Source organism: Seriola lalandi, unplaced genomic scaffold (assembly GCF_002814215.2).
Source record: "Seriola lalandi dorsalis isolate HSWRI2012SDOR001 ecotype SW California unplaced genomic scaffold, Sedor1 jcf7180002054554, whole genome shotgun sequence".
NCBI classification, from domain to species: domain Eukaryota; kingdom Metazoa; phylum Chordata; class Actinopteri; order Carangiformes; family Carangidae; genus Seriola; species Seriola lalandi.
The window spans coordinates 1,978,926-1,996,352 of record NW_019525107.1 but is presented as its reverse complement, the minus strand read 5'-3'; the positions used below and the strand labels follow the sequence as shown (position 1 = coordinate 1,996,352).

The 17,427-nt window shown below is 44.2% G+C and overlaps 1 protein-coding gene across 3 annotated transcripts in view; it reads left to right on the top strand.

Moving 5' to 3' along the window:
- LOC111661968 (protein FAM110A) overlaps nt 1–12,749 on the top strand; it is a 34,664-nt gene extending 21,915 nt beyond the window's left edge. For 2 of the 3 annotated variants that reach the window (XM_087176453.1, XM_023415689.2), the window contains exons 2-3: nt 8,887–9,304; nt 9,682–12,749. In XM_087176453.1, coding sequence (XP_087032579.1) covers nt 9,692–11,107 — 1,416 coding nt within the window. In that variant the 5' untranslated portion in view covers nt 8,887–9,304; nt 9,682–9,691 and the 3' untranslated portion in view covers nt 11,108–12,749. Of the gene's footprint in view, nt 1–304; nt 480–8,886; nt 9,305–9,681 lie in introns of those variants that run through there. The other variant, XM_023415688.2, reaches the window with a different exon arrangement.
- The last annotated feature ends 4,678 nt before the right edge of the window (nt 12,750–17,427 follow it).

The following is a 17,427-nucleotide window of genomic DNA, read 5'->3' as shown; positions in this document are numbered from 1 at the left end:
GTGTTCATATGTGTTTTAGTCATGATGATCATTGGTGATACTTTACATGTACCACAGTATCAACAGGATTAAAAAAAAAAAAAAACATTGCTCAGTTTCCCGGATTAATGGTGCCACTGCCATAGGTAGTGGAAATGGCACTTCTAAAGAAACTCAGGGTAATGAGAGAGTCAGGAAGATCAAGTGATTACAAGCAAAGGCACTTGCTTCCTGCTCTCCCAACTCTCTTCCTGCTTCTAGACAGAGGGGGTGGAGTCCTCCTCAGCAGTGGGAGGAGAAGGAGGGGATCTTATTAGTCTAAGGAGCGGAGAGACACTCAGGTTAGTGTTTATTTGGCTCGCTCACACACACAGGAGCACAAGGCACACATACCGGCACAGTGACGCTCTTACCAGACTCCGAGCTCCTTACCTTCTTCTTTCAGTGCGACTCGCAGCTCGTGTATTCCAGAGATCAGGTTGAGGGATTTTACACACCATGTGAGTAAACTTAATCTTCTGTCCTGTTTGAACAGAGCAGTCTGCCTGCAGTGTTTGGTCTGTGTAATTAAAGCAATTGAGTGATGTTTTTACTATAATTTTTTTTGTCAGTATCTCTTTAATGATCTTTTGTTTCCTTTTATTGTCTTTATGTGAAGACATTCATTCATTTGTTGCTGTTAAAATCTAATGATAGCAAGAGGATGTGCATTAAGTCTTCACTGTGACACTTGTCGAAACCATGCAGAGCAACTGAAAACCTCCATTATAATAGAGGCAGCTATTGTCTCTTTCTGTGTCCCTGCCTGTTCTTCCTTGTCCTTGAGATGGTATGCCAAATCTAAAAATACTGGTCTTGATTATAACATTTGGCAGTGCTGCTCCAGGACTATTTTCATTCTCTCAGCCCTCTCAGCTGTAACACGGCGAGAGGCTGTGTGGCAGGCTGGCAGAGCACATGTATTGTACCTCTAACAAGTTGACGCTGACGTTTTATTTCCAGCAGAAAAGGAAAGTGTTTCAGAGTGTTATCGTGCCTTCAGATTATCTTGCAGACTGAGTTGATAAAGGGCGAAGATCTAACCGAGTTTGATGAATCATGTCTGGTTTTACTTGTGTTTTTAAGCCTGTGTGTGTGTGTATGGGAGAGAAAGACGTGTCACCTGTTCATAATCACTTTGTAAACTTTCAGCTCCTCTCTCTCAGTGGAGAGGTAATCAGGAATTAAAAAAGGGTTAACAGTTGAGGAATGAGTCCAATGTGCGACTGTTTGTACTGTGTGTGTGTGTGTGTGTGTGTGTGTGTGTGTGTGTGTGTGTGTGTGTGTGTGTGTGTGTGTGTGAGAGTAATCCTCCCTGCATCCAAACCAACAGTGAGGCCTAGCAATTCAGGCGACTCCACGGTGACCACTCTCCCTCCCCACAGTGTGTGTGTGTGGTGGCTCTGTAGCTGAGAGAGGACAGCAGTATGTGATTGCTTCCAAGCCTGCATGTCTCTGGAATGCGTTCATCGCCACGTTGTAGGGGGGCGGGGGGGTCTCGGTCATTTTCTATCTCCGTGCATCATTGTTTGCCTTCAGGCATCACTGTTGCAACACACAGCTGTGTGTAACTGTGCATTTGAATTTGACTATTGAGGTGTCTGCTTTATGTAGTTGTGTGTCTTTTTGTCTGCAGTTAGCATGTAATTGAATTAGCATGTTTAAGCACACTTCTGTCTGTGTGCCCATATGTCCCCAGGTGTGTGTGTGTGTGTGTGTGTGTGTGTGTTACCCAACGGATTAGCTGCAACTGAATGAGATGAGAGGAGTTGCTTCTAACTATTGATCCAAACATTTAAACACACACTGATTTTTCCACAAACCCAGATCTGCACATCAATTTTGGGAATATCACAACAGTTTCCATCATCAGCAGAAATTCTTTGCTGGATCAGTTATTTCACCCTCCAGAGGCTCAGCCATGCCAGAATCTCTACGGGCATTGTAAATCCTGCATGCTAGTTATTCGGCACAGGGAGGAAAACAGTCACCCAACATTTTATGATGACTATATCTGAAATAAAACAGGCTGTTTTCCACTAGGTTTTGCAAGAGAAACTATCTTTGTCTATCAAAGACTTATCTAGTGACGGTGAGACACTTTTTTTAATGGTAACTATCTCACAACATTTTCATTTTTAGAGATGAATGGATGGAAATATGAAACTATTTTTGTATTTTGTTCTTGTTCATGTTGCAAATGCATTTAATCGGTTCATTTCTATCGGCTGACACAGGCAAATGGCAGATGTTACAGTATGTTTGTCTTCGATGCTGGGTTTAGTTTTCCTGAGGGAGGACTCGGCCACCTGCTCTCCACTGATTACCTACTCAGTCAAAACTCTCTTTGTCACATAAACACATAGAGAAAATGAGGATTCTGACATTCATGGATGCACAGCTACGCATAAGCACACGAGACAAGACTTCATTGGGCCCCCTCCTCATCCCACCCTTGGGTGTAATTATGCATGGATGTGTGTGTTTCCTGGGGCCACAGACGCAGACAGTGATGGGCAGAGGTGGAGGAGGGGGTTTAAGGGGGAGAGCAATAGATGGAGAGAGTAGGGGAGTGGCATACAAAGATGGAGCTGGATGCTATAATAACTGTCTGCTTATGGTTCAGTGGTTGTTTTTGCAGTCGACTAGACCCTGGTGCATATCACGGTTTCATAACCCTCTAGTCCAGACACTTCAGTCATGCATGTCAGTCGAGTTCTCCACCCGGCCAAGAGCTATTTTGTGTAGGAAATGAGCAGCGTGGCCAGAGCTGATAACTGCACAGTGCTGTGTGATGAAGCCAAGGCATTAAGGGTTGAAGTCTGGTGCTGTGGCGCTCACCTCTCTGTTTTCATTAGCTGTCTTTGGAGCTCCCTAAATCAGCCCTGGGGGGGTGTGGCTGATAACCTTTTGAACCCTTCTTTCAAGCTTTTTATTGACTTAAAAACTGAAGCCGGGGTGTTTCAGCGGGGTGATTGGCCGGGGTTAGTGTTGCACACACATAACCTGATCGGCCACAACCTGGGTATGAACCTACTCATCATGAGGTTAGACTATTATTCAACCAGAAGACACTAGGAAGATGCTTAACTGAGTCAATTAAGCCAGATATTCAAGCGGCAGCCGGGACAAGAGCTGATTGGACTGTGGATATGTTATGGAAAGGTCCTTCAGTACTTTCTTCCTTACTGCCTGTCCTGTCCTGCAAAGACGACGTGATTACATTGCGGTCTCTGGGCACTTGACATCATTTCGTAACTGAATGATGTTTTCCGTCTAGGTAAAGTGACAAAAAAATGGGACAGTTTTAGTTTAGTTTTAGGACATAGTGCTGCATTGCTCTACTCTATGGTCTGGTGGTTGAACATATGTTAATGGTGCCCAGAGGATGAATTGTACTGAGGAGGGATGCCACAGTAGTAGAGTAGCAGAGTTTTATCATATCGTGAGAGTTGACTGACGAGACAGTGGCTGAGGACTTGGTGTCAAAGTGAAAAGCAAAACCTCCTGTTTGGCAATATTTTAGATTTAAATGCCAAAAGGGAACCTGATAACATTAATGAGGCAATATGAAAAGTATGTCCGATGGACATACGGCAGCATCTGGAAGTAATACCAATATCGAGCTTATTACATGGTTGTAAAATTTCCACACCGTGGCATCCTTAGTACTAACTTGGCTGATCCCCTGATATCAGCCAAACTGCGCTTGAGCAAGACACACAATCTCTGCGTGACCCGGATCGCCTTAAAAAAGAAGCTAGATATAAACAGTATATCTGTGTGTATCAGATATTTCCACGATAAGGCTAGTAAATTAACTTTAACGCTTGATGCTGAACTTTGGAGGTTGAACAGATAAAAATATAATCGCATTATATAAATAAAAAACATTTACTTTTACAATCATTCTCAAAATACTTAGGTGTGTAGTCCCAGCTGTTATCAGAGCTGTTTCTCCCCTTCCACAAAAGGTTGATATGACAGAGGCTTTACTGAAGTCTGTACTTAGGAGTCTTGTTGTTTTTTTCTTTCTTTTTTTATAGTGTTGTCATCTCTGTTAAGCAGTGGTTAGATCAGACAGTCAGCGCCACGGTTTACCTCGCTGTATGATTTCTCTGCAGCGGCTGGTCGGGCATTGTGTACCGACTTTACAGCAAAAAAATAAGCTGGTCCGAGTGGCCAGAAATAGATGCTACGGTCACTGTTAAACAGGCTTAACCTGCTGGTCACACACAGTCAGAAACAAACACTCCGACCGAGTATGTTTGTTTTATTTTACTCTCTTTCTCACACGTTTCCTGTTGTGAAATGCGTCATTGCTTCCTGCTCGTCCCTCCAGTGGGAGAAGAACCTGAGAAATCACCACTCACTAACTTGCCACACACTACCACCTCCCCTCTGCTTGGGGTGAAGGTGACTCTTGCAAAGAGTATGTATGATACAGAGTTTTTTCCTCAAAGATTGAAGGATGTGAATATTGTTTCCAGCATCTAGCTGCATAAAGGAAAATAGTTGTTCAGTGAAACCATCTTATCTACATTTTTTTTTTTTTTTTTTTTTTTTTTTTTTTTTTTTTTCTGAGTTTCACTCTGGACAGGAGGGGTTTCTGGTGACATCTCTTTAAGGTGGGGTCTCTCCTGTTTTTTTATACAGTCTGGGGTCAATGTCCGCTGGGACAAGGCCGCTGCGATAGGACAATCCAGCTGGCGTCACAGAACACACACACACACACACACACACACACACACACATTAACGCACTTTATTCCTGTCGCACAATCTTTGCTGCATCTTCCTGTTTTTGGTATTTGTCACGTTTCAGGACATTTTCTAGAAAGAAAAGTATAAAAACTTTTAGATATGGCCCGTGTTTTTCCTTCCTCTTCCTCATGTGCTGATGTTTGCTGTTTATTCAGTCACTCAGTTACTAAGTGCTAGAAAATCTTGGGCTCTCCCTGTAATTAGTGTTGTGCAGGCTGGTTGGTAGAGGACCATAGTCAGTTGTGGTAAAGTGCTAGTCATCTCTTCCTTTCAGCAGGAGCATCCCCTTCCACCCGTTCCAACAAATCTGGATTAAAAACATACACACCTCCTATTCTTTCTGTCTCTTGCTAATATATTACTCACCCACTCAGTCACTATGAAACACAATCTCTCTCACACACACACAGCAAACATCATTACCCTCTAATATGGTGGTTGGAAAGCTGAACGCAAAAGCAGTCAGATTCATAACAACGCAGCGGCTTGCATAGTTTTGTGATAATCGACCCGAGCAAGTTTCCATGGTGGAATAAAAATATCACTCCTGGGTCTGACGCTGCGGTCGGTGCCTGTGGCGTGCTCGTCGCTTCTGGAGACATCAGCTGTTTGTGTAACTGCAGTACAGAACATGAATGGAAAAATGAAAGATGGAAAGTTAGAAAAACCGAGTCCAACAGACTGAGGGATGTTTTTGTTTCCCTTAGGAAGTTATTGCTAACTCACTCTCACACACAGACTCATGGACCCGGGCTTGATCAATTCGCACCTTGTTCTGTGGCAGCGCGAGGTTTAACGGTGCCGTTAGCACACACGTTAGCACACACGTTAGCACCACAGCAGCCGTCGCTTTAGGCTCTGACCCTGTACAATGTGGAAATAAATGACAATAGCTGCTGTTTTTAGGATATGGGACTATCTAGGCCAACAATATACAACATTAAAACTGTAGATGGCTCTCCTCAGGTTTTCATTTACATACTGATCTCCGTGCAGTGTGAATTCATTTACCAGCTTTTATTTGACCTTTTCTTCAAGTCCTTGCACTGACAATAGTTATTGTTAGCAGTTCAAACTGTCTCTCCATTTCTCCATCTCCCATAGTTTCCATGTATCGTGTATCAAGGCTGAAGTGTTGGGATCAGTGAGGCAACAAAGAGACAGAATAATGAGTGGATCATGGGATTCTAGTTATCAGCTGAAATGGGTTTACACGGGTGTGTGTGAGTGTGTGTTTGCATGCACACAGCTCTTGTACGGTTGTTAACACCTTATGTTAAAGAGTTGAGCTGCGGAGATAACAAAGTATCTTCCCCTTTTGTGTTCATGTGATTTATACATAATATTTATACATAGTAAAGTGTGTGTCATAGCAGCAGAGATGGAGCCTTTAAATGACATCATTATATTTTATTGAAAAGGCATGAAAGGGGGCAGGTTAGTATATGTACACTTTTTAGGCCATTACACATTGAACTGGGACCTCTGTCAAAGTATTTGTCATTTTCTTAGAACCAGCCATCGGCCATTATTAAAGACATTGGTCTTTGTGGACATGAAAAGGCTCTAAATCTGGACTCAAAGGATGTGTTTTTTCCAGGAGAGGCCTGTGTGAGGGTAATGACAAGGCCTCAGCATACTAAACGTGAGGGAGCTGAGGTTTCTACCACCAGACGTTTGTCTTCAACATTTCTGGTAAAGTCTTTAGGATGAGTTTCTATGAATGGACACATATACAACCATTTGACAGGAAACGGGGAGGCAGAGAGAGGGGGAATGACATGCAGTGAAAGGCCGTCCGATGCGGGATTCGAACCGGGGCCGCCTGCAGCGAGGACTGTAGCCTCTACACATGGGGCGCCTGCTTAAACCACTACGCTACACGACGCCCCCATATACAACCATTTCTATAATTACCTATAGCTGTTGCAGTGAAGCTGGTGTTTTCAGTGTGGTGGCTGGGCTGAAGGTCTTTTCTTCCCTGGTGCACCAGGGTGTTACGAGAAAGATTATCAAAATGTACTTTATCATAAAAAATGTAAATACAAATTAAAGTATGATTCTAAGACTCAGAACAATATAATTAAGTTATAATAGCTTATTTTCATGGATACTGCATGTGTCAGCAGTGGTTGTGGTCCTTTGAGAATTTACTGTACTGTGTTTCAAACCTGTTCTAAGTAGCATGTGCTGGGCTCATTGACACCTCACACACACATTAATGCGTGTGCTAAAGGAGAACTCTTTAGCACACAAATTGCATCATGGGTAATTTAGGAGCCAGGTTGTGATACGGAAAGGAGTCCATGCAATAAAAATGATATCTCTGGGTCTGTGCATTGATTTTGAGACTTTTTAGATGTACAATGACAAATCAGTGGAAAATGAATTAAAGCTTGAGGGTTCAAAGACAGGCGTGTTTCTCTCCCTCGTCATCATCACATCATTAAGCCCTTTTGAATGGCTCATAAGTCCGAACTGCCGTCCTCATCTCCTGTATGTTTCATCTAGAGAGTTTCTGTTTTCCTCTGACTGAAACTAACTAAACACTCCCTCCTTTCTTTGTCTATAAGATGTGAAAATTTCTTCTCACTCAGAGCGTTCTCTTTGCTCCCGTGTTTCCTTTCCATAATAGTATTTTATTTTTTGCTCTTCCACCTATATGTATTCCCTCAGGATTTGCCTGAAGGCTTTTGGTCTCACAAGGTTTGTGAATAATTATTTTCTGTGATGCAAATGTGTTTTTAATTTAAGCTGGACTATTTTAGACTCTTCTTTGGTCTGTCACATGGTTGAGATGAAAGTAAAGTGTGCGGCTGTGTGCGCACATCTCTTAGTTTTCAAGCTCTTGAAGTACCTGAAAGTGTGTGTGTGTGTGTGTGTGTGTGTGTGTGTGTGTGTGTGTGTGTGTGTGTGTGTGTGTGTGTGTCCAAGTGTAAGCTGTCATGGTTGCTTTTTCTCTCTGTCTGCTGCTGGTCTGCTGTTCAGAGATGAGAGAGAGAGAGGGGAGATGTGGGGGAAACAGGATCACATGTTGAGGGAGACAGGAAAGGAAGACTGCTATAAAAAGACTAATTAAAAATGTGTGGATAGATATCTTAGAGGTGGAGGTGAGGAGGGGGAGGGGGGGCACGCTGACTGGGTGTGATGTAACCCTGAAGTGTAATGTTGTAAACGATAAGGAGTGGAGGGATGAGCAGTGCTGAGGGGTGTTGGGGGTGGTGGTGGAGAGAATTGTTTTTCTGGGAAATTGGGGCTTGGAGAAAGAGGAAAATAGATGAACTGTGTGTGTGTGTGTGTCAGCAGCGCCTTAGCTCAGAGAGTAAATGGGGGGGATAAGTTGTAGAAACAGGAAAAAAAAAACGTTCACTGTCTTTGTTGTTGTTTCTCGTCTCTAAAGAAGCGTGGCATTTATGTGGTCAGTTTTTAGACACTGTAATCATTGCACTACAGGCACCAGCTAAAAGGTTAAACTACAAATTAAAGCGGAATTAGACTGAGGAATAAGATAATCCTCTATTGTTTACTGTGTCCCTGCTGTCCACACGTTGTCTCCACTGAGATGAAAACAAAGAGCTATAGAGGAGGAACAGTTGTGCAGCTCTCTGTGTTTTCAGAGCACCCCACTGAGCTTGATGCAATTCAATGTAAAAAATTGCAGCTGTTTTGCCCGTTGTCCTCCTCTCCCTTTCTCCCCCCCACCCTTTCTCCCTTTCAAAGAATTTTCATTTGAATGAAAACCCTGCCTCAGTGTTTTGTTGTGCTCCAAAGGGGGAGGGGTCCAATTGGTCAGAATCCCTTTCGAGGTGGACCAATGTGAGCATGCCTCCCGCCCACTGCCCCGCCCCCCCGAGCCCTGCTGAGGCTCCCCGCCTGACATGCGATTGGCCGGCTGGGAGGAGCCAGACGTGGTATTAAAGCCTGTCCCGTCTGCTCCACTTCAGTGTTGAAGAGAGTGCCTGTCTGTTAGCCGGAGCAGCGTGTGTGTGTGTGAATGTGTGTGTGTATCAGTGTGTGGATGTTTTTGTTAATGACAGACGGACAGAAAACACAGAGTTGTACCATTATCTGACTTGGACTTGCATCTGTTTTCAACCCTCTCCAGGACTGCGGGACTCTCCAGCTGAGTTGCCGGCCGGCTTGTTGTGTGTGATCACAGCTGGACAGGCGGACGGGGGCTGAACAGACCAGTTGGACAGAGACCGTGAAGGGGGATCATAAAGGCTGTCGTGTTGCCGGTATCATTGCTGGCTGATCCAGACCTGAATTTTTTGGATAAAGAGCTCCCATCAGCTGCACTGTCGCTGACCGGTGACCCCGATCTGCAGCCTAACCCCCTTCTGGGCCACTGCTGTGCCAATAGAGGTGGTCCGGCCGGGCCTGATGTGGAATTTGACCTCGACTGACCCTGTCCCACAAGTAGCCTTTCACTGATCCCGGACTGGGGAAAAAGGAAGGATAAAAGAGCAAGAGGGGCGACGGAGAAGAAAAGGAGAGAAGTGAGAGCAGCAGCACAGCAACCGGTAAGGAAGTTAAAGGGGGTTCTGGGAGCGAGGGTGGGAGGCTGGGAGGAGGGGGAGGAGAGTGGGAAGAAAAGAGAGAGTACAAAAGAGCTATTTTCTTAAGCTTAGAGAGGACATGTGGGAGCTCCAGAAGGATGTTCGTTGACCATTAAAGCCCCACTTGCACCCAGCTCTCCGTCTGTCAGGTCACATTACCTTACACCTCCTCATGCTCACAACATAAAGCTATAAAACTTATTTACACTTAGCACAATAAATACAGTGAAGAAATCAGTCACTTAGTCTTTCTGTCAGCTCTTGCTCATTCACTCTTTGTCTCTTTGCACATAATTCTGTTTGAAAAACCATTTGACTGAAAATCTTTTTGTCTCCATCAGCTCCTCCAGAATGCCGGTGGAGACCCTGCGGCCGTCAGATGGCCGTCTGGCCGGAGTTCCCTTCACCTCTGCCATGCCCTTCAGGATACTTAACAAGGGCCCAGATTACTTCCGCCGCCAGGCTGAGCCTGGGGCCCGTAAACTGAGCGCAGTGGAGCGTCTGGAGGCTGACAAGGCCAAGTACGTTAAGAGCCAGCAGGTGGCCCTCACTCGTCAGGCCCCCATCAAACCACCAATCATCCGCAAGCCCCTAGTTCCTCCGGGAATGATGCTCCAGTGCCAGATCAGCACTCCTCCAGCCCGCAAAGTTCCCCGCTGCCCAGCGGACGTGGAGAATGGAGGAGGGAGAGAGGGTCCAGTAGGGAGGAGAGGACCTGCTCTTAACTTGGATATTCTGAATAATCTAATCAATGATGTATGTGATGGACCATTGCCCTCTTCCCAGTCCTCTTCCTCCACCTCCCCCTCCTCATCGTCTCCTTCATCGGGAGCTAAGAGCATCGGGAGTAGCCTGTCAGCAGAACAGGAGAGGAGCAACCGACTCCTCAACAACCTCAAACCTTTGAATCATGGCACCACCAACTCGTCATCCACCTCTTCCTCGACTTCCTCTCCGCTCAATAACAACCTCCGGACCCCTGCAGCAGAACTCACCCGACGTCCACCCCCTATCCCGGCACGAGCACCTCGCATTGGGGTTCCAGCCCCCTATAGCTCCCCTAACTCGGTGACGGTGCGCAGGGTGGATGTCCGGCCTCAAGCGGAGATAAGGAAGCCCCAGAGGGCCCAGCTGCAGCCCCAGCTCAGGCCCAGACAGACTCCCCAAGGCCAAGTTGCACACCCCCAGGTTCCCCCTCCTCCACCGCCTGCACCCTCTCACAGCCAACCCCAACCTCATCCTCAGCTCAACACCCCCTCCCAAACCCTGCCCTGCCCTCCGGTCTACCTGCCGCCCAGTCCCATGCTGGTCCGAGCGGGCATGATCCCACCAGCCTCCCCCGCTTTCACCCGTATATCGAACGCCAGCTCCAAGGGGTCCGCCCGCAAGCACCCATCCTTGCACCGCTCCAAATCGGACCTGAGCGACCGCTACTCCCGCGCAACAGCCGACCTGGAGCGATTCTTCAACTACTGCGGGCTGGACCCAGAGGAGGTGGAGGGGATGGGTGGAGTGGAGCGCTTCACGAGAGCCAACTCAGACATTGTGTCCGTCTCCAAGCTCCGCAGCGTCAGCACGCCTAGCTCAGAGTGCGGAGACGAGGCTGACCGGGCAAGGGAGGACGAGGACGACGAGGACGGGCCCGCCAGAGCCAACGACCGCGTCCCCTACGGCATCTCCGTCATCGAGAGGAACGCTCGAGTCATCAAATGGCTATACGGCATCCGTCAGGCGCGAGATGCTAACAACGCTGTGTCTAACGTATAGACTAATGAGGACTTGAAAAGACTTCACAGAAAAAACAGGGACGCAGTACTTTTTGTATGTACACACACGTAGAAGAAGGGATACCTGTCTGTTGATCTTCTGCTGCCTTACATCAAGTTTATGGATAATCCAGTAGTTGTTTTTTTTCTGTTTCCTGTGAAGACTTTTGTTTTGGAAAATTCTTATCTGGGCTGCAAGTCAGGACTGCCTCCCTGCAAGACTAGATGGACGATACATTTCCCCTTGTTCTTCACTTGATCTTGTGTAACAACATTGGTATACGAAAGCAATAATAGACTGGTATAAATGATGATGGTGGGGATGAAGCCAGATGATGTTTGCGATTGTGGTTCCTCATGTAAAGGTACTTAATGTGTGTGTGTGTGTGTGTGTGTGTGTGTGTGTGTGTGTGTGTGTGTGTGTGTGTGTGTGTAAATCCCTTACACACTGCTACAGTGTGGTGACTGTTGAGCAAGCCAGGAAGAGAACCACGTTGATACTGTGAAACTTCACAAAAAAAGCTTCCATAAACGCATTTGTATTTTCAAAAAACATTTTGGCTGTAAGACTGTTATTATACAAGTTTTTGTCAGCATGTGAGTGAACCATTTGTATACATCTACTTAAGGGTATGTCCTCTCAACAAAGCACACGTATTACTCTCACACAAGTAATCACTTCACAGCACAGGTGTACATTCAGGTCAGTAAATACGGTAGCAGCTGCAGTCTGTATGTCTGACTGTGACAATGTCTCGGTGTGCGTTTGCATGTGAAACAAGGTTTCACGTCTTGGATTACGCTGCGCTGGTGCAGCCAGAGAAATCTGTTTACTATGTATGTCTTGGCACGGATGAGAGAGCAAGTCATATGATAAGGGATGATCTCAAGTGGATGGTTGAAGTAAGTGTAGCATGAAGTTATTTTGCCTCCAGAGAGATGGAGAGAAAATCAAAGGATGGGTAAAAGGAAGACTGATAAGAGTATAGATCATGGATTTAAAAAAATATATATCTATGGTGTATAAATATGTTTGTAGTTCCGAAAGTGTCTCAGGAAGATGTACTTGGCATACTAATGAAAATGGACCAATATTTATTTGGAAAATGTAATTTAATGTATTTTTAATATTGGACGAGTGTGTACAGAATTCAATCTTTTTGCTTTTAAGTGCAATCTGATCGCATCTACAACTACAGTATATGTAGGATCACATTTAAACACATGCAAACACAGGCACCAGTCACAAGTGTGGATGTTGTAAACAGAGGAATGCTACATGTGCCCTGCTGCCCTGCGGGGAGGCGGGGGGCGCTACAGAACGTGAGACTTGTGTATTTATTTTACTTCCTGTTTGTCGCTGTGGGAACAAGCTCTCCACCCTCTGAAATCGAGCTCTTTTTAAATTTTCAGGATATTCAGTTACAGCACCAGCCAGGGTTTTTCTTTTCTTTTCCTCTTCGTACCTGTACCTGTCACAGGTAGATGGAGAGCAGCAAAGATCAGAGGGCTGGACAACACGACAGCAGTGAACAAAGTGTGCTGTTGAATCTGGCACTGGATGCCCAAAGAGTCTACAAGTGAAGATCCAAAATGCTTTACCATGGTGTATTCTAAACAGTTAATAAAAAATGTTAAACTTATGTTCCTGTTTACTGTTTGTCTTATTTTTCTAGCCTTTGAAGTTGACTGTAAACAGAATGACAGACCCTCCTGGTTCCAGCATATGGCTGCAAACTGCCACTCCTCCCTTTCTCTAGTGTTTTGGGAGTTTATGAAGTGCCAGCGCCAAGTCCTGGTCTTGATGATGCGAAATCTGGTGCTGGTCCAGTTCAGCACAGGCAGGTGTTTGGCTCGTCAAATCTCATTTCAGCATCAATAATTGAGACGCAGCACTTTCACAGAGCTCCCCTGGATGGTTTTTGTTTACCTTGATCGTGTTCGACTGCTGCATTATTTACCCGGCAAAATGTGGACATGCACACAATCTCTCACTCCAGTCTCGGACTCGCAGTCTTTCATTAAGGCTCTGTCATGAAACTACACAAGTTGTGTTACTGTGTGCCACAGAGTGCAGTCTGGTGGGCTGTCGTGATGACCCCACCCTCCACCTTCTCCTCAATACCACACCCTGTTTCACGGCTCTGGACCCTCTTTAAGAGAGCAACTGCTCAATAAAGCACTGTTGTAGGGCACGGAGGGTAAAATGACTGGGTGTGAAAGGGGCACTTTGGCTACTGAAGCTGTAGCCGTTCATAGCACATGTAAGTTTAGGCAGAAACATGGAAATGAGAAAGGACTAGGAGGATTACAGTAACACTCCTGTTGGTTTGAAAGCTGAACGAGTTTGTAGCTTCTAAATACAGATTAAAAGATGCAGCTAGCATAGGTTTGAGAAGTGGACATTATTCTGGAATACAATCTTAACTTCTCAAAGCCACTTCTTTTAAACATACAAGGAAAAAAAAAGTGATCTAAATCAAAGCAACAAAGTCAGAGACATCCAAAAACACTGGATCCTACATTTCCCATAATACAACTTGTTTGATTCAAGAGTCCTAAACGACCTTAGGTGTCTGAAGTTTGAGATCAGATTCAGTTTTCCTTCTCAGCACAGACCCACTGCCAGGATTAACTGCTACCTCTGATGAGCACTTCTGATATTTGGTGGTTTCTATCTGAGTCGTACAGTCACTGAGCTGGACTTTGGCTCGTGCCTCCTTCAGGCCCGCGACCACTTGTCAGAAATCACAACCCCTTTACATCATGACATCACCACATGCATGATCCCCTCCAGAACGTGGCATTCATTTTCTGGTTTTGAGGGCGTGGGTGGCCAGAGGATTGGAGAAGTGTGGTGGAGTGGAGAACGCTGCTGAAAATGATAAATATTGCTGCCTGGAGCCTGGGGCTGGGCATCTTGACAGCAGCCGCCTGATGTCCCAGGCAGCTCTGATTAACAGCCAGCAACACAGAGGGGAGAGGGAGACGCTGAGATCTGAAAGCCCGACAGATCGCAGCAGTTTAAAGGCTCAGAAATGGAAGAGGACGAGAGGAAGAGAGAGGAAGTTGCTGGAGGGAGGTAGAAGTGGGAAGAAGAGAGAGATACTGGGGAAAATGACAGCTGCTGCAAGACTGACAGTGATTTTATGCATATGGAAACGTTAAATGTCCAGTAAGTGAAATCAGTAGCTCTGCACTCAGTTCTTCTGTTGCTGCTTCTTGTCTAATTTCCAGTGGGACTGAGGACGAAATTAGTCTATAAATCTGTTACTTACTGTGCTACTCTTAGTAGTAACGTTAGCTAACAGTACTAGCACTAAAGCAGCTAAATAAACCTCAGAAGAAGAAATATTTGTCAGGAGCTGGAGGACACAGTTTTATGAATCAGGGGCTGTGTTATTTTCAAACTTGCAGATCCTTTCATAACTGTTTGGTAACCATGGTGATTAGAGTTAGGACCTGATTTAGGAAAAAAGCCATTACAGATAAACAGTTCTTAAGTTAATGTTTTTATCCTGACTGAAGATAGGAAAAGTGTATTACACAAATTTGCTAACTTCCCCAAAAAAATAAACTCTGGCAACTTTAACTTTTCAACACTTAACTACCTTGTTTCATCCATATCGCTGCTCTTTTATTGCATCTACACAACCAAAGAGATAAGAGAGTAAGTAAGATAAGATGGATTCCTAAAGTTAGCTTGGATTTGCTTCTGTCATACTAATGCAGGAAAACTCCTCTCTTATACTCTTCCTATATTAACTTAAGACTTCAGACGGGAAGTTTCTGTAACATGACTACAATGTGTAGTTCAACAGATAAATGAAGGCCAGTGAATAAAACTCATTAACGTAAAAGCCTACATATTACACCCATTTGTTTTTGTGTTATAATAAAAAATTTAGTATATTTTGTCATGGTTCTCGTCTTCAAAAGTGACCTTTTATTTATAGTTTTTTTCTCATTTTTGTTTTGCAAAAAGATAATTAACCAACATCCTGTCTCACAGTTTTAGCTTTATGCAATTTATTCTTTTTGGGTAGTGTGTATTGTAAGTGTAGTTACAGACATTAGGACAACAATGGCAGAACTGAAGCAGGGATGGTACAGCTATAGCTGTGTCCCAGTTCAGAGGCTGCATTTGAAGACCGATTGTGTCACAGCAGTGGACCAGGCTGTCCCATTTTCAAATGTGGCTGAGAGATGTGGCCTTCTTTTCCTTCTAATGGGTGTATCCTTCATGGTCCAACCTATCCCAAGATTCATTGCGCGCCTGTAATGAAACTAATATGGCAGCAAACAACACCAACAGCCAGAGGATTACACTTTTAAATGGAAGTATTGGGTTTCAGCTCAGTTCAACAGCTAATGATACAACTCAAGTTTTTGTGAAAAAAGGTTACTTGTTGTTAAGGTTGCTAAGCAACAGGAGCAGCGCTTTGTGACGCAACGGTAAGGGTGGGCACAGCTGGTTCTGAAAAGCAGAAATCAGAGTCAGGCCGTCTCATTTCGGTTCGGCCTTTGTGGTCTACGACGGCTGCAGAGGCAACACCTTCATGAACCATGTCCTGCGAAGGATGTGGCCCATGAATTGGGGCACAGCCTATATGTGTCAACATTTTAGAAGACTTGATTCTCTATAGTGTTGATTGAAAAATAAAATTCAGCAAGGACAGGAAGGCAAATCTCCTGGGTTTTGGCGCTGATATAAAAAAAAAAAAAAAAAAAAAAAAACAAAGATCAAAGATGACTATAGCTGCCAGATTTGGTTCCAGCATTCACAGTTCTTGTTTTGACTGCCTCAACACATGATGCCCACAATTCGCATCAGTTCGTCAACCAGCTCTGTGAAACTTACATAACTAACTACTCAGTCTGACAACAACAATTCCCTTGTTTTCATCCTGTAATAATCTGATCGTTATGTAACCAAGAGTGGACACCTCTGACCTGCCCCCCGCAGAGAAGTGAAAAGTCAAAAAGGCTAAACGCTTCAGCTCTGGGAAAAGAACACATGTCCTGGGAGGATAAGATGTCTCCGCCTGCTACGGTCTCCCTGCGGACAGATAAGGGAAACGTGCCAAGAACCATCTCCGTGTCATCCTCGGATGCTCTGTCTCTATCTGCCTCTCCCTACAGAGGCTGACCATATGTCCATATTTACTGAGAGATCAGCTGGGCTTTGGCATCCTGTCAGAATACACACACACACACACACACACACACACACACACACACACACACACACACAGAGTTTGGATTTTCCTGTGCATGCTCTGTTCAGTGTCTTGGGCTTGTTCGTGTTGTTTTCAGAGCAGAAAGTCCTCTACTCCGAGTGCGTGTGTGCATGTTTAATGATTTTCATGGTGCTTACATGCAGAGGATGTTTGCAATCGTTTTGGGATGAGTGTTTTTCTCTGCATGCAGCTTAAGTCCGAATGAGTGCATGTGTGGAATAGTGTTAGCTCCAGTGTGTTGGTAAAATGTAGTAAGGCATGGAAAGTCAAAGCATCAAAAGGCATAAAAAGTCATAGTACAGTAATGCATAAAATGTCGCAGTATAATAAGCATAAAAATGTCAAAAAAGTCATAGTATGGAAAAGCATAAAAACGTCAAAAAATTTAATATTAAATTAAGGAATAAATAGTCAAAAAACGTCATAGTATAGTAAGGCATAAAAATCTCAAAAAAATCTCATATTATAATTTAGCATAAAATATCATAGTAAAGTAAGGCATGAAAACATTAAAAAAACATCAAGGTATAGTTAGGCATAAAACCGTCAAAAAAAGTCATACGATAGTTAGGTATAAAACATCATAGGATAGTAAGGCATAAAAACGTCAAAAAGCATTATAGTATAGTAAGGCATAACTACATCAAAGAACATCATAGTATAGTAAAGCATAAAAATGTAAAAAAAGTCATAGTATAATAAGGCATAAAAACGTCAGAAGATGTCATAGTATAATAAGGCATAAAACAACATAGTATAGTATGATAAAAAAGGGGGAAAAACGACATAATATAGTATGGCAAAAAAAAAGGAGAAAAAAACACGTAGTATTATAAGGTATAAAGACGTAATTGTATAGTAAAGCCTGAAAAGCGGAAAAATTACATAGTATAATACGGCAAAAAAACATCAAAAAACTCTTGCGAGATCTGTCAACTGCTGGCATCGTTTGCCAACTGATGACGAGATGTTTAGATGGACCAGAGTTATTTTTGGATTGACCCATACGTATTAACCTATATGTGAAACCATGGATTAAACTTTAAAACTTAAATAAAACTTGTTACATTGCTTAACAATT